Consider the following 23,549-nt stretch of genomic DNA (forward strand, 5'->3'; position numbering starts at 1 on the left):
ACTTACCCTCCTCCTTTTTTGTGGGGGCGTCACAAAGGTATTATTTTTTTTTTCTCGGTGGGCAGAAAGGGCAAATCAAGGCCTCCTTCCTTAGGCAGGTGTAAATAAATTAAACATTTCTTCTACCGTAAATAAAAAGAAGGCAGAACAATCGAAACTGGGGAGAACTGGAAAACGCTGAGGCCAAACTTTCGATATTGATTTATTGGGGCCGGGAGAATGAAAGGTTGGGAAGATTCTGGGGCCTTTTGACATCCTTGATTCTTTATTACTCTGGACTTGATTCCTTCTCACTTCTTTCTGCCATTCCACTGAAGAGCTGAGAGCCCAGGGAAGTCGGAGTGAGCGATTTCATTACTTTTATTCTAAAAAAAAAAATGTTTTTATCTTAATAGACGATTTTTAGACTTAGGGTGCCTTTGAGGCATTTTTCTTTAGCTGGCTTTTTAATGATGCCTAATTCTTACTTCATAAATGCAAGAACCAAAACAAGCCACTGAACCCGATTGACACTTTGCCCCTGGGTGTTGGTATTCAACTTGTCTGTGTGTTTTGGAGGGAAAAAAACAAGACATCATTCATAAGACATGCTTGATTCATATTTTCATTAATCTCTTTGTAGAACATTAAAGAAACTCAGTTGTGACATTTTGGAGGACTTATTTGTGCTTGTATGTGCAGTCATTATTGAGGTTTATTTTCGTGTTTGTTTTATTAAGTGAATATTCAATTCTGGAGGAAGTTCCTGAATTAAACTGATTAGAGGATTTGTTTCCTTAAAACTTAATTAAAAAAAAATCCTAAAAACAAAAAACCACATATATGATCCTTATTGAAGGGGCAAGTCCAGACTGGTTCCAATCACCCCTTTCCCCTTCCCTTTCCATAATGATGGGGGTAGTTATTTAAGATTGTTGATTTAATTGTTTGTAGGTGAGATTTAGAATATGTGTTTAAGAGTTGAAGGATGTAAGTTAAGATCATTGTACTTAGAGTATCTTATGTCTTGAACAGTCTGAAGCTGGAATGTGAGAAACTCGCCAGTGAGAAGACAGAGATGCAGCGGCATTATGTCATGGTAAGAAAACCATGTCACAGATTCAAAGTGCCTATTAGTTTGGAATACCAAAAACAAGAATACGTTTAAATTGCTGGAGGCTGCAAGATAGATCACAGTCACCCTGCCAGTGCAGTTGAAGTTGTGGGAATATGTCTATTAGCAACCTGTAATTCTAGGATGTTATAACTTGCCTTTGACAACTGGCTTTGATTGGAATTTTCAGAAAGTTCAGCCACATGTTATATAATTTTCTGTGCTTTGTTTTTACAGATCGAAAAAAAAATAAAAACAAAACCTTGTTTGTTTTGTCACAAGCAAAAATGTTTTTGTGTTAGTGGCTTTCTTTGTTGTTTTATTGCTCTTGCTCCAAACAATTTTTGCCAGTTTTTCCGTATGCTGTTAACATTTTAATGTCTTATTATTAAAGACATTATTAAAAAATAATGTTTTATTCTTTGAAAAGGTGTAATGGATAAGGAAAGACAGCAGACCATTTTTCAAATTTTTTTCTCACTCTTTATGTTACTATTACATTAATATTTGTATGTTTTCAATTTCTATAGTGTTATATTGGTTTGAGGAATGTTGTAGTCTCCTGTATAACTGATTTGTTCTGCCAGAATTTCTATGCCAGTTATACTACACGTTCAGAAAACCAGATCTGCTTTTACAGAAGTATTATGAAGCATATTTTTATGATTGTCCAAGAAAGTTCCAGAATAACCCACTCATTTATTTTTCTATCTACCTTTTTTGCTTTGAATGTGTGAATATGAGCAGTACACTAACAAATCAGAAATCAAACTCTTAAGTAGCATCACCTTTTCCAACCTTCCTTTCAAAACATCAGCGTTTGTGTAAGGCATTCTTTGCTGTTAACTTGCCTGCTGTGCCTAGGAATTAAGAGTCCGTAGGATACCAAATTTTCATCAGACTTTTTTGATGCATCTGCTTGGGATGTATAAAGACAACTGGAGATGTTAAGAATGCTGTGTTTGAATTTAATTTTTCTTAGTTTTGTGTGTTTTCTCTTAGAATTTGTGTCTTAAGGTGGTTAAAGACAGTGATGGGCTCTTGATTTATTGGAATAGGTTATATGAAGATACTGGTTTAGGTGAGGCTTTTATGTTTGTTTCAGAGTTACCTGGGGCATTTTGAACAAACTAGGGAGATTGTTTGATGAAAGTCACGCATTTAATTGCTTTTCCTTCTTTGACAGTATTATGAAATGTCCTATGGGTTGAATATAGAAATGCACAAGCAGGTAAGTTATTTTTTTATAACCATTTTAAATGACAGTAATACTGGTACACTATGAAAAGAAAATTGTATGTTTTGCAGTTTTATTCTGCAAGCCGTTGTGGCTACCTGAATTTAAAAGACTGGGTAGTGAAGAAAATGCTGCTTTTTCATATGTGGCTCCCCAGCTTTCTTTCATATTATTCTAATTTTTATAATTTAAAAATGTTATTTTAAAAAGTCTGAATACATATTAAACTCTGTACACTTTCAAAAGCAGGATGCTAAATTTTAAAATTCTCTTGTTATTCTTCTGAAAGAGTTGCTTTATGTATTTTGGGCATTGCAAACTTGTGAAAGAGCTTTTCTTGGAAAATATTAAAAAGTAAAATTAAATTGTGTGGCGCCTTCGTTGGCTTGATGTGAAAGAATGGATAGAGGGTGAGCTGGGAGGATGAAAATGAAATCTGTGGAGCTACAAAAGAAATTGATGTAAAATCCTTGTACTGGTCCTCTGAGGCTACTTAGTTGGGTCTTACCAAGAACTATAACCGTTACTTCCAAAATTTTTACAGAGTAAATGAGCCTGATAGGAGGATGTGATAAGGTTCAACATTGGGTCTTGAAATCTAGCAATTAGTTCAGTAGCAAAAAAAAAAAAAATGATTAGTCAGAAAGCACTGAGAGATACGACTCAAACAGTCTTCTTTTTGTGCAGGAGACTGAATAAAATGGTTTGGCTTAAATTTCCTAGACAGAAGAATAATAGCGGGTAGATGTATATATCTATATATATACACACACAAATATATATACATACATATATATATAAAAAATATTGTTTGGCAATAGTAATTCCTCTAGGAAGCATTTATTTTTTAGTGATCTCCTAGTGGAAGCACTTCAGGTCTCATCAGCCATTTCAGGATAGGTGTGTTATGTGTTTGCCTGCTGGGAAAAAGACAAGAGAAAACTTACTGCTTTTCATTTCCTATTTATGGTCAAGGTGGATGTCATTACTTTCTAAGTTGAGAAAATATGAAATGAGCACATACTATTAGGCCTTCAGTATTTATGGATTCCTTTTTGGGTATAGTTATTTTCTACATGCTCAGAACATCCCAGATAGTAGATCTTTAAAAGATGGCTGTTAGACAATAAAGGCAATCTGATGAATAGTATTTGAAAACAAAAAGTTGGAAAAAAAATGAGACGTTGCTTACATTGAGGACTTTTAATTTCAGATACTGTTTTACTTTGTACGCTATTTGGTTATGTCAATATTGGCATTATAGTATAGTTTGAATGGCCTGTTGAAATTAAATTCTTATTTTGGCATCTTTGTCATTTCTGTTTAGATTAGTAATGTAAATATCTTCTGCTTAAACAAAATCCGTTCAATCTTGTGGATGGACTTAGTTCTACCTTACAGGAATAAATTACATGAGAGATATTGTTTGTTAATTATCTCATTACATTTCCTTTGAGGTCTGGATCTTGTGTATGTCTCTTTTTTTGTCTGCACCCCACTCCCCAAAATTAATTAGAGTCTTTTTAAAGATTGGACCAGATGATTAATTTAGTCCCTTTATTTCTCCTTCTGTATCTTGTTTACCCTAACCACTTAGTTTCCAGGTCTCCTTGTACCATCTACATTTCTAAGAGGCACATAGCTTGTATTTGGCTGTATGTATTTCTTTTTCGAGGGGGTATGTGAGATCCCTTAATTTTACACATTTTATACCACTATAATTCTGTCATCTTCTTGTCCAGCTGGCCTCAAATGCCATCCATTTAAAATTGAGAACAGTACATTTTCCCTTTTTTTCTTTTCCTTTTAAATTCAATCATATCAAGAATCCTGAGGGCAGTTTATCACATTATGAAATACAGACAGCCCTGCAAACCACCTACTTATTATATTTTCTTTCTTTCTCCCCCTTAAGCATAGAGGCATATCTGTCTTTATTTGTTTTCCTAGGCAGACAGCCTTAGTTCCTCTTAGCCTGTCTTCCAGATGTACTCGCTGGATACCCTTGTAATGGAAAGCAGCAATAATGCAGGGAAGTTGCCCTGCGGCATAATTGGGCCTAGTTCTCAAGATCGGGTTAGGTTTATTCACTTATTAGATTTGTGTCTCAAAGGGTTCAAGAATAGGAGTCCCGGGAGCCCTTGGAAGTACCCTAGTAATTGGTGGCCCTGATATTTGAAACCTTTGTGTATTTTTTGGTTAACGTTCCTGTTCTTCTTGGCTGCTGCTAGCCACAGAATATTTATTTTTAGAGAAATTTTTCATTGGAACAGAAAATGATGATTGTGATGGAGTCATGACTCTGTGACTTAGCAAACTGATAAAAAGATAAAAGTATGAAGCAAAGACAAACAGGGTGGAGGTTGGTATTCTCCCTCCTCCCCTTTCTATGTGGTGCTCATCATCAGTCACCCTGTGTTGATTCTGATAGAGAACTATAAAATGAAACCTATGGGGAATTTGTCATTCTGAAATGAAAGCTAATGTAATTAGTACCAATTAAAGTACATTTAGTAAATTGGATTTAATCTTAATTAAGCCTGCATAATGTTGCCAATTTTTAACAATTATGTTTGAGAACATAATTAATTTAAATTTTGGTAACTGAGTAAATAGCATTAGTCTGGTAGAATTAGTGGATTTTTTTTTTTTTTAAAGGGGAACTTGGTGACATGACATGGAATTGGAACATAAAATATGAATCTAAATTTCTGGTAATCTTTAGGATTGATAGAGCTAAGCAGATGAAGCAAAAAAAAAAAAGTTAGGATGAAGTATTCTAGGCTATAATGGGAATTAATGCTGTGCCATTGTCTCAAGTTCTAGCATAAAAGTGAAGATGACAAATAGGACATGGTTAGAAATGGCACATGTTTTAGTGTGACATCTTCAAAATGGAATTTTTAAAAATGAAAGAACATAGGCCCTTATTCCCTAAGGATTTCCCTAAGTGTGTGGTTTTTGTTTTTTGTTTTGTATGAGACAGCTGACCCAGGGTTTAGTTGTTAAGTTTTTTTGCTGATTGTTCTTTGTAAATACAGTGTGGCTTCTAAATGGGTTGATGGCTTCTAAATGGCACAGTGGGGTGATGCATGGAGTTGATAGCATTACTAAATGCTGCTTGTTCCCATCTTTCACCTGTAATGCTGTCATTAAAGAAGTCCTCACTGATGGACTTTGACAGCAGTGGTTACCGTTCTAAAAAGTGAGTGTTAGATACAGATTAGGAACAGTAGGTATGTGAATTTAACCTATAGGAACTATAAATGGAGATGAACATACCATCTTTTGAAAAGGGGAGAATGAGAACATCTATGACTTCCTTATAGTTAGTATTCTACAATAAATGAAAGCCTCTTCATTTGAATTTTAGTAATCATCAGGAAATTTTAGAAATCTAAAACACATAGAATCTAAAAGTAAGTACTATGCATTTATGTATGTTTTATGTGTGTATTTTTATATGTGTGTGTATTTGTGTGTCTGTGTGTGTGTGTATATATATATATTTAATCAAAGCAAGAAAACTCCTGTTTCACTTAAAGCCATGTAAATTTTATTACGAGACTTGGGCCACAACCATTTGAGTGCTGCTAAAATATTAATTGAATAGAAATGAAAGGGCCTTGCCAACTGATAGGATATCATAATCATAGCCTCTTTGGTCGATGGTAAATGATGATAAATGACATTAGGAACCTTTTAGCAAACTGTAATAACTACAAGGAGGGGAGCAGTATGGATTTGCATTATATCTGATACCCTCTAGTACCAAGTGGATTGCCAATACTGCTTGTTTAGCATTTTCTAAGGGCAATAAGATATTGATTTCTGACTTACAAGGAACAGCTCTATTTTCACCATTGAAAAGTATTGCAGGTTGTTAAGAAGAAATTGACTTGAAGAGGCCGACTGCTGCCCATCATGGAGCAAATAAAGCAAAACTGCCGAAGCATGGTGGAGCAGCGAGACGGGCCCTCAGCAATTTGTTGCTATTAATTTACCATGCTCGACAGCAAATCAATCGGCATCTACTTCATCTGCTGGAGAAAATGCTGTCCAGGGCAGATAAAAGGCTCGGCATGGTACAGAGAATAGACTGGATTGGCCAAAAGCAGGCTGCAGTTAATGTGTAAATAAGTGAAATCAAGGCCACTGTTGCAGAGGAAGCTGTTGTTAATTAGGTTGGTGTTTTTTAGTGAACTATTTTAGAAAGCAGCTAGGATTTGGAGAGTAAGAAGAGATTTATTGAGATTGAAGTAATATATGACTGGCATGACGTTCTAGCCTTGAGTGTACTTGAATCTAGGGTGCAGTAAATTTATTTGGGGACACTGCTTGCTGTGGAGTTTGTTGAAAGTTCGTTTTAGACAACATTTCCCTTATGATAACTTTTTTTTTGAACCTTGCCAGTTTTCTGCACATCTTCTGTCTTATTGTGTACTCTTAGATTTAGAGTAGATGGAGGAGTAGGTGTTTTAGTATGGAGGCACAAATGTGTCTGTTATATTCTTACCCAGTGCCTTTTTTTTTTTCAGAGATAGGTATAATTGAACTCTTGTATAATAATGAGAGTGAACTATCATTGAAGATGGGGTGTTCTAGCTGAAAGTAACTAATAAATGAAGATTTTGCTGACAAAACTTTATCTTGCTTCATAAATATTAGGCAATAACAATCTAGAGGGCCTGAATAGTGGGTAGATACTACTAGATTATAAAATCTCAAAGATGACAAGTGAAATTTTGATGCCTGCATAAACTTCAGATACAATTACAAGATTATGTGTGTGGGGGTGGGAAGGGTTCTTGTGTTTTTGGTTTTCATTAAGGTTTAAAGCCACCTTTTCTAATCTAAGATTATTTACACGCTGATAATATTCCACAATTAATGTTAACGGAGTGAAGGGTATTGGTGGTGTTTTTTCCCCTTTACCTCTCATTTGGGCATTTTAAAATAGGAGGCCAACTTCATTTACTCCTGTTTAGTAAATCTAAATGAGTGTAGGTTTTAAATTAGATTTTTTCCCAAAACCCTTCAGAAGGTCTAGTATTAGGGCAGTTGATAAGTAAGTGGAAGCACCTTGGGCAGGACCCAGTGACCTGTCCTCTTACTTATCACAGCACCTGCACGGGAAGCAGATCTGGAGGATGAAATTTAACCTGTTAGGGTGTGTGTATGTTTTAGGGTGTGTGTTTTCCGAATACTGTGGGGAGTTCCCTTTTTCCTTCTCCCATGATGGATTCTTTTGTCTTTCTAGAGATATCATAGGAGGATATCTGGATTTTTCACCTAAGGCAGTGATTCTTGAGTGAAATTGGAATTTCCTTTCAATAGAAGTAAACATTTATTATATATCTGGCTTGTGCTTACCACTGGTCTGGGCACACTGCCAAAATTCTTATCGTTAGTTCTCATAATGATCCTAAGACAGGGATTATATCCAATCAAAAGTTGATTAAACAGGGTCAGCTCTGCACAAGGTGATACAGCTAATAGTTGGTGGATTCAGGACTTCAAATAAGTTTACATGGGAGGATATCTCCTGGGAGATGGATTTGCCATGGGTTAGAGATTCAGGCCCTAGTTCATTCCTGGAATAGAGAGTCCCTGAACTTTAGGCTCATATGCAGAACCTCTTGAGTTGGGGGATTCTCTGCAACTGCCTAGAGTCCATGGCTGGCTCAGCCTGCTCTCTGCCTCCAGACTGCTGTCAGTGGGTGAGAGGGTGAGGTTGCTTTCACTCGGAATCTCACATATGGGCTAGGAGAGCTGCTTGCTTATCAAGATGGAATTTGCTTCCTCCCTAGGCAACCTATTTCTCATTTGTTTACAAACTTGTTCTTCTCTTTAACTTTTATCTTTTCCTGTGGCTTATGAGAGTGCCTACAGACAAGGGGCTGTTTGTTAATCACTATCTTGTGGGCTTTTGAAGGGGGAAGCTGGGAGGGGAAAATGTGATGTTTTGTAGCCTCTTTGTAGTTTAGAAAGAGGTTCGTAGATGCAGGAAATCACACAACTCAGTTTTAAACGAAGGCAGATGTTTTGCTTTTACTGTTAAAAGAATTTCTTCGCAGCATTCAAACAAAAGGATAGTTCCTTTTTACTGACCCTTAATCCCTGCTGGATATTATTTATTTTTATTTATTATTTTGATGGGCAAAGTTCTTTGTATCTAGGTATATATCACTTTGAGCTGTGTAGGAATGATGGACCGGACTAATGAGCTACATCTCTAGGTGCTGTTGCAGCACTGGTGAAGGAGACAGTACAGGCACCAGCCCATTGTTCTTCACATTCTTCATTTAATCTTTGCTTTCCTAGAATACATCTTTTTTATTTCTTCTTTTTTTTCTTGTGTTGTAAGTAGGTAGAGGAAACCAGTTGGGAATTAAATGTTTAAAAAATGCATTTATAAGTTATTTGTGTTTGTTTTTAATGTGGCTTTTTTTTTTTTTTTTTTTTTTTTTTTTTTTTTGCCTTTGATGTGATTTGATGGTTTGGTTTACCACTTCTGGACAGCAATAATGTATTTGGTGGCTAGAGAAAAGAGGGACAGGGATGTGAGTTCTAGAAGGCACTTTCTTGATCCCTCTACACACCCTCTTAAAACGACTCCAGCGTTCCAGCAATGGTGGTAGATTCAGTGGTCCTATACTAGCTAAGTTATTACCAGTTTTGTAAGCTGGGCTGTTGGAGAGAAGCAGGGGGGCAGCACATTTAGGCATGGGCAACGGAGTATTTACACTGATAATGACAGTTTGCAAGGCTTAGGACTTGTTCAAAGAAAGTATACTGCAAACAGTTTATGAAATTATTACTCTAAAGAGGAAGGGCCTCAGAAGTTTTAGTCAGAAGTGAGAGCTAGAGCTGTTTTGTCTTTGCCTTAGTAATAGCTCTCAGTGGTAGTTGTTTTCTATCTATGAAGAGGGATTTAGCTGGCATTCATCACCACAAATCTATATACCCTCTCTGTTTTCATTGGAACTTACCCAGCATTTATGCCAGGCTGTTGCTATTTCTATATCATTGAGCCAAAACTTATCCCTGGAGAGCTGCATGTGTAACCCTTATTCCATCCAAGGGTGACACATGGGCAGGGTGTGGATTTTCTTAGCTGGTTCATCAAATAAACAGAAGAGAAATACTCTGGGATACCCCTTAGGTACTCTGTCCTCTGGTGAGTGGATCGCATTGTCATCTCTTTTGAGGATTTGCCCACACACATTTCAAGAATTGTATGTTGGAGGCAGCTTCTGCGTTTCACGGAATGAAAGGATAACTTCTCTCCCGGTGCAAGGCAATACTCTATCCCCAACCCGGGCTGGCTGTGGTGTGCTTGCGATCTCTGCAGGGCCCTGTTGCTTGCAGCAACCTAGGCAAAGTGAGAGGTTGGGGAAGGAGGAGGAGGGATATTGGCTTTTTGATTTCTTAGCAGGCTTATTTAACTCATTATTATTATTATTGTAATTCGGGTTCTCTCTTTATTTTCGAACTATGTATTCTGTTTCTGAAGGTCTGTGGATGATTTTGGTTATTGAATTTGAAACTACAAGAAAATATAACTGGAAAGAATAGTCATAGTAGAAATTATAAGCACTAGTACTCTGTAACACCCGTTCTTTACAGAGAGCTTAAGGCATTTTATATGTTCTCTTTAAGGTTCCTTATGTTCTGTGAAGCAGGTAGCAAGCTTGGATCCATGTATTTATTTAAATAGCTTCTGTCAGTGGAGTACCCAACAGTTTGCCAAGCAGTGTCATTCTACTGGCCTCCTTTAACAGATGACACTGAGGCTTAAGGGCTTAAGAGACTAGCCCAGTGTCACAGTCAGGGAGGATCAGCACGGGGGTGGAGATACCAGAGTTCACGCAGGTCAGCGAATGCGCCTGAGGTTGCATAGTGAGAGTCACTGGCAGAAGAGGAAATAGTAGGTTTCTTGACTTCCCTTCCAGGGCTCCCTTCACTGACCATGCTGTTTCCAAACAGCAAATAACGTGCTTGTTTCCATGATGTGTTTGGCTTTCTGCAACATGAGGAGCATAGTGATGCTACTGGCAGTCCGAGAGTGTTACACTGTCATCTCTAGTGAGAGATCTGATCTGTGTTTGTGTTTGAGGACAGCTCCTCCCTCCCCTCCCCTCTACCCTCTCATTGCCTTTGCCCTGCTCAAAGGGAGTCTAGGATCAGCAATATTGAAATATAAAGCCAAGGTCCACTTTTAGAAAAGTGCTTCATAAAACTGGCTATCTGGCATTCCTGAACTGTACCATGCAAACACACTATATTAGATACTTACCTGTTTATTGCCTGTCTCTCTCTTGTGCTAGATTGTAAGCTCCATGAAAACAGGAGCTTTTATTGTTTACTGCTGTGTACCCGGTGTTGAGCACTGTGCCTATCGCATAGTAGATGCTGGTGCGCAATAAAATATTTGGTGAATGAGAGAATAGCAGTTAGAGCTAGCCAAGAATATGTGTGATTTAATATTTTTAAGGGTATATTAGCTTGCAAGATAGATAACAAATACTGAATCTCAGGCATACTTAGGTCTGTGTTGTCTACTAGTTTGTAGAAAAGTGACACTTGGAAAGAGGAAGCAAAAGCAACCAAACTTGCTGTGCCTTTCAGGAACAAGTTAGTATAGCTAAAGTAGAATGTATGTATTTTAGTATGTTGAGTCTGCCTTTTAAAAGATGAAAGCATGAATCATTCCAAACAGAATTTAAAATTCAGCTTGAATGTCACTGTATCACTAGTCAGTGTTTATCTGAAGAATTCTTTTACTATTAATAGGTCTGTGTACCTGTGGTTTGAATGAATGTGGAGCAATATCGATCTTGACTATATTGTGCGTTTAGCTAACTTCCCTGCAAATCAGTAAAAAATGCAAGCTTTTAGTTCTTTTCAAGGGACAAGGAATTTTGAAAATGTCTTAATTTTTTTTATTAGTAGAGATAGTATAACGTTGTTGAAAGAATAGTAATCATAACAGTAAGCAATTTTAGATTGCTTATCGTGTCGATAATATTTCACTTATTCCTACAACAATCTTATGAGATTATAGTAGTAGTAGTATTTCTATTTTACATATGTTGGGGCTGAGACACAGAGAGCTTAAATAGGTTGCTTGAAATCAGCTGGCCGGTAAAATAGATCTTGGGTTTGACTCAAGGTCAGAACGCTGATATGATAGATACTTCTGCCTTATTCCAGTTGATATGTTTGGAATACTCCACCATCAGCATACTTACTACCTCCCCCCAAATGCTTGACTGATTCCAGAGCCTCAGATTCTAGTTCTGGCCTTGCTAGTAACCAGCTTTGTGATATTGCTGAGTACCGTACCTTTAAGGGCCACGCTTTTCTCATCTTTAACTTAGGGTGTAAGTGAACGCCCGGATCTCTTTTAGCTCTTTTGGTTAAAATGACCGTTTTGGTTTGGTTTGTTGCTGTGACCCAGTGAACAGAAATTGAAATGGTTTTTTTTTTTTCAGTCTTAGAAAGTCTCTTTTAGCACTTATTTTCAGAATTTTTAAAATCCACAATTACCTAATGTGCCTAGGAGTAGAAATGTATATTTATATAATATTAATACTTTATTTTTATAAGGTACTTTCTCATCCTTTTTTTTCATGTAAACCCCAATAATAAAGCATTCCCCCCCATCCTGTGGATGAACACAGTGAGACGCAGATGTTAGATGACAAAGTTCTTCACTTAATTAGTAGGTGGTTTACAATTCGTTGATTCTCTTATGGCCGGCGTTCAGGCTAAAGTAATGTTGACACAGAAGTAGAGAAATTTTCATAAAACATGTAATATAAAAGTATATATAACATAAAATATATCAGTATGTCTTTAAAGTGATTAGTTTTTGTACTTTTCCTTTGGCATATATCAGAATACTTAGGCTGGGCATGTGGCTCACGCCTGTAATCCCAGCACTTTGGGAGGCTGAGGTGGGTGGATCATGAGGTCAGGAGATCGAGACTGTCCTGGCCAACATGGTGAAACACTGTCTCTACTAAAAATTAACTGGGCATGGTGGCGCGTGACTGTAATCCCAGCTACTCGGGGGGCTGAGGCAGGAGAATCACTTGAACCAGGGAGTCAGAAGTTGGGGTGAGCCGAGATCGCGCCACTGCACTCCAGCCTGGCGTCAGAGCAAGACTCTGTCACCAAAAAAAAAAAAAAAAAAAGAAAACTTAATTGTGTGACTTCTGAAATTGTATGAATTATAAAGTGATCCAATAATTTTCTTCCAAAGTTGTGCAAAGGGGCTATGTAGCAGTTTATTACATGTTGCGTAATGAGCTCCGGGGGTTACTCTTCCAGAATCTAATGTACGTGTCAATTTCTCTAGCTTGAGGTAAAGCGTGTCTGTAAACTGTGACTTACAGTGAGCTTGACATCTCAAATCCTCAGGACTTTCTTGCTTTGTCCCATCAGGGATCCTTTCCTTAGGGAAGATAAATTCATTGTAAATAAATGACTTAATCATAAATAGAAGAAGGGAGAAATGTTTAATCTTGGCCTTTTGGAGTTTATAAATCAAAGACACAGTAGAGATCACAGGTTCCTTCATTAAAGTGTAGTTCCAAAAAGGAAGAATGTGGTTTTGGTTTTAAAAAATTTTTTTATTTTTAATTTTTATGAGTACATAGTAGGTGTATGTATTTATGGGGTAAATGAAGTATTTTGATACCAGCATACAGCACATAATAATCACATTCGGGTAAATGGACTATCCATCAACTCAAGCATTTCCCTTTTTTTGTGTGGGTTAGAAACTTTCTAGTTATACTCTTTTAGTTACTTTTAAATGTACAATAAATTATTGTTGACTGTAGTCACTCTGTTATGCTATCAAACACTATACCTTATTCATTCTGACTATATTTTTGTATACAGAAGAATATGTTTTGTTCACTGCTGTACCACTAGCACCTAAAACAATGCCTGGAATATAGCAGAAGAAATGAATGAATGAATGATGAAACAGCTAAAGGAATGGTTTAATTTTTTCATTTTATTGCATTTCATGTAGCATCCCATATTCTGAGTATCAGCCACCTTTATATAAGCTGTCTTTGTTTCTGAGCGCTTAGGGAGAGCCTGGCTTTATGATGAGCAAAAAAGGCCTGGATAGGCAATCAGAGAGTGGGAGTTCTTATCTCAGTCTACTACAGGTCCTTGAGCTGCTGATTGGCATTTTTAAAATTTAGAATTGGATTCATACTTTGTCAGATGATTTATTTCTAAGATATCTTTCAACTCTTAACATCATATGATGTTTAAATGACCAGCTTAAAAATAAAATTCATCCCTACTTTCATTGCTTGGTACTATAGGCATGCCATTTTAGTAAGTTAAGTTTTAAGATAATTTTTATAAGAGGAAATACAGCCAGGTTTTTTTTTTGTTTTTTGTGTTTGTATTTTTGTAGAATCTCACTTTGAGCAATGTTAGGCTATTGTGTGGACAGCTAAGACAATCCTAATATTGCCAGTGTTTCACAACCCAGAACCGTCTGCTGTGTTGCTTTTTTCACAGTTGTAGCTGCATCTTCCTGGTCCTTCTATAGGCTAAGAGCACATCAGTAACTACATATAGTTAACAGATTTTTCATATGTATATCTTGGGCAAGTGTTAGTGATAATAAGAGCAGTTAAAATTTATCGAGTGCCCACTGGATACCAGGTAAAGCACTAAATTCTTCAGATGTATTAATTTGTTTAATTTGTAATCTTTTGAGGAAGGGATCTGATTATCCTTATTGTGTATGAGGAAACTAAGGTAAAGAGAAGCTGAGAAATTTGCCCAGGGGGTTATATAGCTGGTAGGTTACAGAGTAGGGGTGTCAAGGCCAGGCATTCTGGCTTGAGAGCCTACATTCTGGTTCTGAACCACTGGCAATAAATGTCTCATAAGTGACTATGGTAAACTTCTTTGTTTGTTTATCCTTTGTGTGTGTGTGTGTGTGTGTCTGCGTGTGTGTTTTGAGGCAGAGTCTCGCCCTCTTGCCAGGCTGGAGTGCGGTGGCGCGATCTCGGCTCACTGTAACCTCCGCTTCCTGGGTTCAAGTGATTCTCCTGCCTCAGTCTCCTGAGTAGCTGGGATTACAGGCCCACACCACCACTCCTAGCTAACTTTTTTGTATTTTTAGTAGAGACAGGGTTTCACCATGTTGGCTAGGATGGGCTTGATCTGTTGGCCTCGTGATCCCGCCCACCTCAGCCTCCCAAAGTGCTGGGATTACAGGTGTGAGCCACCGCACCCGGCCTATCCTTGTTTTCTAAATGAAAAAAGAAATCATTTGCTTCTGTGTTCTGTACACAGTGAGCTTAAATGTTAAAAATAATAGCTGGTATCATTTGGGAATTTTGTTTTATTTTTGTTTTGCAAATTACACACTAGATTAGTGGACTCATTCATTGGTTCATCTTTTATCACAGATTCTACTGTTTGTCCCTGGCTGGATAACCACAGGCCTCTAGATATTTTTGTACCTCTGACTGTGAGATTTCTAAAACAGGCATGGCACCTTCTTTTATAACCACGTGTCACACAGGAATGTTCAGGGAACTGTAAACTTTTGAGTGCCTGCCTGGGGTGGAGGAGAGATGGAGGTTCTTGGCTGGGTTTGAAAGGTTCTATATGGTTCTGGAATTTATATGCATAATTGTGTACCTTTTTTGTGGGGGCAGAATCCATAGCCCTTACTGGTTCAATGAGGAAACTGGAACCCAAACAAAACAGTTAGGGAGGTACTGTGCTAGAGCAGTGGTTGCAAACTGGAGCAGTTCCTTTCCTCAGAGGATGTCTGGCAATGTGATGATATTTGCGGTTGTCACAACTTGGAGGTGCTACTGGCATCTAGTGGGTAGAGTCTGGGATGCTGCTGAACATCTGCATGTACAGGACAGCCCTCTACAACAAAGACTTAGCTGGCCTAGAATCTCAGTAGTGCCAACACTCAGAAACTCTGCTCCAGAGAGAAGAAAATATTATTAAATTCTGTTGCCTTTTTATGGCCTGAGGAGTTATAGGTTTGGGGCATAATGACCTCTTTGAGTAGAGAAAGGCCAAGTATGAGCATTGTCTGGCTTCTCTAGTTAAGTCAATTTGAGAGAATCCTTCAAACATACTTAACCTTTTCAGGTTTTTTCCTCCCTTTCCCATGATGATAAGCAGAGTGGGGTTGGTGGCAGTTAAGTTCTGAACAGAGATATTACATGATCCTTTGTAATCTTCCTTTTCCTGAAGAAGGGACCGTGATAAACCTTCTTGATGGGAGGGACTTTTCACACTTAAGTTCAGCTTCTCATTGGAAATCAGCTTGATTTCCACTGAAAACATCCAGATCTTTGTGGTGCTACTACTGTGCAAGGCAGAAGACATTTTCAGTGGAGGTATTGGATTGGCAGAAATTTCTTTATGTGAGGCCCGTTAGTCCTGTCTCCCCATCGAAGTCACTAGAATTAGTCTTACTCCTTGTCTAGGTTTTTCAGAAGTGTTGCCCTTTATTAGCCTTCCTTTGTCCATGCTGGGCATTCTCAGTCATTTTAACCATTCTCCTGGGACACCAGTCTCGTTGGTACCAAGATGTATATGATAGACCGGGCCGCCTGAGAATTCAACATGACGTTTCTGGCCTGATTCTACCCAACTGAGGGATTAGGGCAGATCTTACTGCAAAATAGCTCTTCTGCTCTTTCTCTTTAGGGCAAAGTACATTATATTTGTCTTTGTCATGTCCTGATCACACTGTAATACACGAAATGGAACCTTGAGTTTTTTAAGTAACCTGAGTCCACAACATGGGTTCGTTTTTATTTTTGAATGTGTGGGCGCTGATCAGTGAACCTGTTTTACTTGGACTTCTTTTCCCCCAACAAATTCCACTATGCTGCGCTATGAATGTGGGTGACTGTTTTAAAGGCTTTTGATTTTGGGGGGGACAGAGAACTGTTTGGAATGTGGTTTTACCTCTAAGTATGTCTACCTTGGTTAACCCCCCAAAAATATAGTCAACCTAAAGTAGCTAGTAAAAAAACAGTAGCAGTTCTGTAGCTGCTTGTTTGCTTGAACATTTTTTGGGTGAGCTAGGGGAAGACAAAACACTTGTTTGGGCTTCTTAATGGAGAAATTGTGTCCCCAAAATTCCAATGTGTGCTTCTTAAGCTTCCACTCTTCTCTAGGTTCTGGGAATGGGGAGGTAAACTTTGGCACCCCTACTTGCTTATAAGTTTTCTCTTTACATTTCAGAGGTGTCAGATTTAGGAGAGGCTGCTTGTAATTTTTCTCCTTATATTTCAGAGGTGTCAGATTTAGGAGAGGCTGTGGCAGGCAAAGTACATTATGTACAAAAACCTTCCTTTTGTAATATGGGAGCTCATTTCCAAAGGCTCCATATGGCTAGCCTAGGAGGCTCATAGTAAAGACCTGCTTTACTTGTAAGCAGAGCTGATAGGAGGGTTTTCTTATAATCTAAGCAATAATTTTCAGGTTATTTTGCATCAGTTTAGGATGCACACTTGTGAGGTGGTATTTATGCCTTCTTCCCAGATTAGATTTACAAATCCCACTTTCTTAGATACTTGATTTTACATTTTGAATCATGCTTTTTTGCCACTTTCTTTCCGTTTGAGGCTCACCGTGCAAATTAACTTTCTAAACTGAAATATTTAGCTTCTCAAATTGAAATACCTGGAACTGGATTTATTATAAAGGTTAAGAAGATCATAACCTAAATACTTAAACATGAAAAAATAACTTAATCTTCATGAGATTGTTTTATTCTTTCATTGGGAGGATTACTTGGTTAAGAGCCAGTAGTCCTGGTCACCTCAGAAGGAATGCAAAGGCTCATCTTTCATCCAGCTAATGTTAATTAACCTCATACTATGTGCAGGTTGCTTTGAGGGCTAGCAGGTTAAGAAAGGTAGGAGGCTTGCCTCCATGGAGAATCTAGTCTTTTTACTTCATTTGGACCACTGTAAAAAATATAAAGCAGTGCAGTGGATACACAGTTGTGACATAGGTGGAAGAGAAGGGGGTCTTTCTGGCTCCTTGAGTGATTAAGGATGCTGTTACAGAGAAGGTGGGCACAGTTTAGTGAGACCTCAGAGGATGGGGAGCACTTAGGCAGGATGAAAGGAAAGGGTAGTATTCCAAGTGGAAGCTGCAGGGACTGGAAACTGCTGTGCATATTCAGGCTGTGTTGAGTGTTTCCAGATTTATTGAGTGGTAGAGGAGAGAATAATTGGGAACATAGGTTTGGGATGCATTATAGAAGGCCTTGAATGCTGGTGGTAGTGCTTGGGCTATAAAAAGAAATCAAAGGGAAGATTAATCAGTAGTTGGTCAAGGGACCATATCAGTTTTGCCAATTTGCTCAGCAGCTAGCATGAGTCCTGAGAACAAATGTTCTCATGAGTGGAGAGGGGCGTGACTGGAGAGGGACAGGGTGGAGGAGGTGAAATCTGAACTAGGGAAGTAGAACTGGAAAGGAGGAATCCCTATGACTTGACATTTCATTGGATGAGGAGTATGGAAATGCATAGGAGGAAAGGCCCTAAGACATTGATGTCTGCAGAGGAACAGAGTCATGATACCTTTCATTGATAGAAAAAGATACTTTAGAAGGGGAGAACTTGGTGTTGATAATGCTGCCAGGTGTGGTACCTAGGAAGGAGGGAGTGAAAGAAGGAAAAGGAGGAGGGAATGAATGAGTTTGTTGCTTCTTTTGCTTTCGTTCATCACCTTACTTTCATCTCTCCTGCCAAATTTATAATCCTTCCAAGAACCTCAAGGATTCTTTCCGTATCTTCTGTATACCACAGTGGACTTTGCCAGGCAGGCTTTTGTGGGCATGTGTTTTAGGAACTATTTGACCTTTGTAGAAGAGAGTTTCTTCTTCTTCTTCTTTTTCTTCTTCCTTCTTTCTTCTTCTTCTCTTTTTTTTTTTTTTTTTGGAGGCAAGGTCTCGCTCTGATGCCCAGGCTGGAGTGCAGTGGCATGATCATGGCTCACTGCAGCATCGGCCTCCTGGGCTCGAGTGATCCTCCCACCTCAGCCTCCTGAATAGCTGGGACTAAAGGTGCTCATCACCACACCCATCTAATTTTTGTATTTTTTGGTACAGACTGTGTTTCGCCATGTTGCCCAGGCTAATCTCAAACTTCTGAGCTCAAGCCACATGCCCACCTCATCCTTCCAAAGTGCTGGGATCACAGGGGTGAGCCACTGTGCCCAGCCAGAGATGGTTTCTGTCATTTTGCTCAGTTACTGCCATTACCTTTATATAGACATAGTGGAATTTGTAAATTCAATTGATTTTTAACTTTTTCGTTTGTAAAGGATTTTTAACATTAGAAGTAGGTACAGAATCCTCAAAATTATTCGTCTATCATTGAAACTCTTTGTTGCAGTCATTCTTCCTTCTATTTTTTATTTCTTGTATGACTTGGCCAACAACTCTGGATATCAGTGATTGTGTATCCTTTTTAAGTTGAGAAATTTCATGTAGACATAAGGCTGAGTCAATAATTGTCTTGGGCAACTACTGTGTTTCAAAAGAAATAATTATTCCCATTGTTCATTATGTCCCTGATGAGCTAAACACTGAAATTACAATAGATGCTTTAGTCAATGTGAATTATTTGCGTGTGGTTAATTTTCTTCTTTTTTCTCCCTAATGTGAGGCATATTCTGTATTTTCAACCTTTACCCCTTTTAGACACTTGTCTTAAGCTGCCTTGGTTGAATGAGAACAGCAGTGATAGTAAGGAAAGTTAAGATGAAATTAAAAAGGCCATAGAGTACATTTTTGGTAAACCAAAATATTGCTTGGTGGCATAAAGCCACAGATCCATTCCAAAAAAAAAAAATGAAAACCGAAATGTGGTTTTGCTGTCTGTCATGCAGTCTGTTTCAACTGTCAGAAACATACGTTGCTTTATGGGATGTTTTTTTCAAGTCTGACCGCAGCTTTTAATTTCCTTCATTCCACCCACACCTCCTACCACACACCCATGTATCTAGTACTAATTTATAGGCAATTTGAATCTAATGACATAATCATCAGCAAGCAAAAGGGTCAGCACTTGTGGCAAAAGTTTCTTTCTTGGTGTGCTAATGATCAGTTCTACACTCTTGAAAACTCTAAACAGTCAGAACACGGTGATTGTCCTTGTTCTTGGACTTTTCAGTCTAAGTTAGATTGAGGCCTTTAAAAGATGGTTTTGAAGTACTTTGTATTTTTGCTAAAAACATAATATTAAAGAAAATTAAACAATATTCAATGAATTTTAGAAAGCAAAAGAAAGAAACTCACTCATGTTCCTACAGCTGTGCCTTAACTGCTGACCAGGCAGAGGCATCCCTGTGTCTCCATCATATATGCTGTGTCTGATGGAGATCATGTCACCCTCATGAAAAAATACTTTTCTAGTCAAGGTTCAAAGGGTGATACATAAAATACATACCACAAAAAATTAATGATACAATGAAACCTCAGATCTTTAAAATTATTATTGACTTATTGGTAACTTTACAGTTTCTTCAACTCCTTATGGGCAATACGATCCTAAATATTTTTAAAAATCTAGTCCTAATTCAGCCAGTAACTTCCTGTGACATTGGTAAATTATTTAACTTTTCTGAGTCTCAGTTCCTCATCCATAAAACAAGGGTCTAAGACTGGATTTTTACTTTTTATAACAGGTTGGTTCCCAGGCCCCTGATCTGGGCCTTAGACATCAGTATTTTTCTAAAAGCTACAGAGGTGATTTTGATGTACAGCAAGGTTGAGGACCAGCGAACTAGAGCAGTGCTGCTTAAACTTCAATGTGCCTACAAATCACTGAAATCAGATTCTGTTTCTGTAGGTCTGGGTTGGTGCATGATACTCTCCATTTCTAACAAAAAGATCAAGTGATACTGATACTGCTGGTCCACTGACCACATTTTGAGTAGCAAGGAGCCAAAACATCTCCAAAATGGCTTCCATTTCTACATTATATCTCCATGGTATAGTTTATATAGTTCATGGAAGTCTGTGTGCTGCTTGAGTGAGATCTCACATTTAGTATGTTAAGACTGATAGTGTATTATCTTATTATCTGCACAACCTCTCTTTGCTTAAGCTCCATCCAGACTCATGCATCTTTGTTTTTGTTTTTGTTTTTGTCTTTTTTTGTATTTTTTTTGGGAGATTCATGCATCTTTGAAACAATTCCTCATATTGAAGTCATTTTAATAGTACCTTGCTTTAGACAGCCTGACAGCTCTAGCTGGTGGCTGGTGGGTTGTTATATTTGCTGTAGAGAAGAGGGTTTTCATTTCTTTCTTCTTCGTTCACTCCACTCCAACAGATACTTACGCTTTTGTATTGTCACCTTTCCTCTCTTCAACAGGTACCCTCCCCATATTGACCTCTTGTATTTTGGGGTAAATGGGCAAAAAGAATCATGAAGTGCATTTTGTTTTAATTTTTTTCTCATGCATGTACACTCTCTGCAGAAAATTTATTAAGCATAAGTTTAAGGGAGCAATACTGCAACTTACTCAAAGCTCAAACATACTTAAGCTGTAACATTTTTTAACTCTATACTTTAACCATATCATTTGGCAATTGTTTTTAGAAATAAGAAAATACTATTTATAGTTTGTGGTTCTTTGTTTTTGTTTGCTGCAGCTCAGCCTCACATTGGCAGGCATCATGACCCAGTGGAAAGACCCCTGAATGGTACTGTCTGAAGAACTGATATTCTAAGCCTTCACCCACCCTTAAGTAGTTTTTGCAACTGTAGACACTTGGGTTCTGTAAGTAAACCAGGGAAGAGATTAAGGAATGCTCCATTTCTTAGGGCTGTGTTGGAGAATTTGGTTACCTTGGAGGAACATACCTATCACCTAAAGTCTAAGGCAATAAGAAATTGTAGTTTGCGATCGTGGAATGTAGCTTCGGAGCAGTGACACTCAGAGAGTGGTCCATGGACTGGTGCAGGTCTGTGAACTATTTCTTAAAGATGGGTGAATGAGATAAGGTACTTGTTACTTGTGCAAAAATTAACTCACTGTTTTTCTTCATAGAGAATGTCTTTATCTTTAAAAAACAAAACAAAAACCTCCATTGAACTAAACGTAGTTAACCATTATCTTTTTGCTGATCGGTAACAATGTGGGAACTAGCTACTTTCTGCTTTAGAATACTTAATCGGTCAAAAGTTGTATCAGGTTATTTTATAATTTAAGAATAGACCGAAGTAGAAGTTCATAAAATATAGCCTAAAAAATAAAAAAGTAAATTTAAAGGCAAGTTAGATTAAAGGTAAGAATCAAATTCAAGGTGGTATGGACGTATGTAGCATAGTTAAGTCCAAGGCAGTTAACACAGGTTCACAAATAGTAGCTTCTTATAGAAGCTATAAGAAGCACTGCAGTTTGTGCTTTGGTTAATGCAAAACTTGTTTAAATTCTACTGAGTGCTTCTAAATTCTCTGAGAGAATTTTTGTTTTTCATTTTTTGCCATCTACTTTTTTTTTTTTTTTTTTTTTTTGAGATGGAGTCTTACTGTCACCCAGGCTGGAGTGCAGTGGCGTGATCTCAGCTCACTGCAAGCTCTGCCTCCCGGGTTCACGCCATTCTCCTGCCTCAGCCTCCCGAGTAGCTGGGACTACAGGCGCCCACCACCACGCCCGGCTAATTTTTTGTATTTTTAGTAGAGGCGGGGTTTCACCGTGTTAGCCAGGATGGTCTCGATCTCCTGACCTCGTGATCCGCCCGCCTCGGCCTCCCCAAATGCTGGGATTACAGGTGTGAGCCACTGCGCCCGGCCTTTTACTGTCTGCTTAATCGAAGAGAACATACCTCTGTAAGTCACAAAGAATTTTTATTCTGTAGTCTTAAATTTCAGGACCATGTTATTGTCTGAGAAGCTTTAAAATTAAGCCTGCCTCCCCTCCCCCTGCCTGATGATATTCTTTATACTTTACTACTATATATAAAATTCACTGCATGTAGGGCAAGTATCTGTTCACCAAGAAAAGAGGAAGGGAGATCCTTCACCAGTAGCAAAACATAAATACTGAGAATGTCTTTTCTGGGTCAAAGTGCAAGAAAAGTAGAAAAATAGCAGATTTTCTGGGGCTAGGCCTGTGAGCTCACTCCTTCCATTCAGTGAGGTGGCACTTGTCTTCTGCCACTGTGCCAGTGAGTCTGGCATCCCCATCCCACTTTAGATCTGTTCCCTAGCCACCTCATGGTCCTTGCAGCCCTTCCCCTGTGTAGTATAAATTAGTGAGGGATGCTTTCTTAATTGAGAGACAGAAAGAGCCCTAAGCTTGAATCGATACCAAACCATACAGCCACTCAATTTGTAGCACTAATTTCAATTCTGTCTTAAAACAGAACTACTTCCCTTAAGGGATTTTATTCGTAAGCCTACCCTCATAAATATTTCTCTCAACCAGATATGGGGCAGCCATTCTTCCCATTTCATGATTATAGAAATGGAGTTCAGAATCATTTTGGAGTTTGCTTATTAAAGTCACGGTTTAGCTAGTCTAGAAATTAGAGTCACACTAGGATTTGGGACTGCACAGCTGTATAGTTCGTAATATTTGGTGTTCTTTTCAGAATGTTTTGTCACTTGATTCTGAATTCTTCCCATGCCTTTCCATAATTGTCCCCTAAACAAATCTTGACACAAGCCTGTGATTTCCCTATTTTAATGAATGGTAGGAAGCACCATATCGTCCAGGTTTTACGCACTGGAATCATTGATTCCGTACTCCCCTGGTTGTCTAATCTAGTGAAGCCACATAGTCTGCTAGTTCTCCATGTGCAGCCTGCCTCCTTTCCTTGCTCTCACCACGGTCACCATCACTGACCATCAGACCTTGTTGTCATACTAGAGGCTATGGTGGTCTCCAGGCTTTTTGTCTGCAGCCTTTGCCTTCTCTATTCCCTTATCTGGGCTTGCTGGACTTCCCGATCTACTTCTATATCTACCTTTTGGTGTTAGGTCATTTTTTAGGGGCCCTTCTCTGACCTTGGAAAATCCTACCAGTATTTCCAATATGGCTCTGTCCTCTTCTCTGCTTACTTTGCCCTTTTATTTAGGTAATTTTATTCACTTTGAGTAGCTGAATCTCAGGGTTTTTTTTTCTACTAGCCCAGACCCTTCCTCTGAGACCATCGTATGTCCT

At 38.3% G+C, this 23,549-nt stretch overlaps 1 protein-coding gene across 8 annotated transcripts in view; it reads left to right on the forward strand.

Moving 5' to 3' along the window:
- LOC100462498 (transducin-like enhancer protein 4) overlaps positions 1-23,549 on the forward strand; it is a 153,088-nt gene that overhangs the window by 1,267 nt on the left and 128,272 nt on the right. For all 8 annotated transcript variants that reach the window (XM_024252264.3, XM_054520085.2, XM_024252265.3 and 5 more), the window contains exons 3-4: positions 1,015-1,078; positions 2,280-2,324. In XM_024252264.3, coding sequence (XP_024108032.1) covers positions 1,015-1,078; positions 2,280-2,324 — 109 coding nt within the window. The remainder of the gene's footprint in view (positions 1-1,014; positions 1,079-2,279; positions 2,325-23,549) is intronic.

This window comes from Pongo abelii, chromosome 13 (genome assembly GCF_028885655.2).
Source record: "Pongo abelii isolate AG06213 chromosome 13, NHGRI_mPonAbe1-v2.0_pri, whole genome shotgun sequence".
NCBI lineage: Eukaryota > Metazoa > Chordata > Mammalia > Primates > Hominidae > Pongo > Pongo abelii.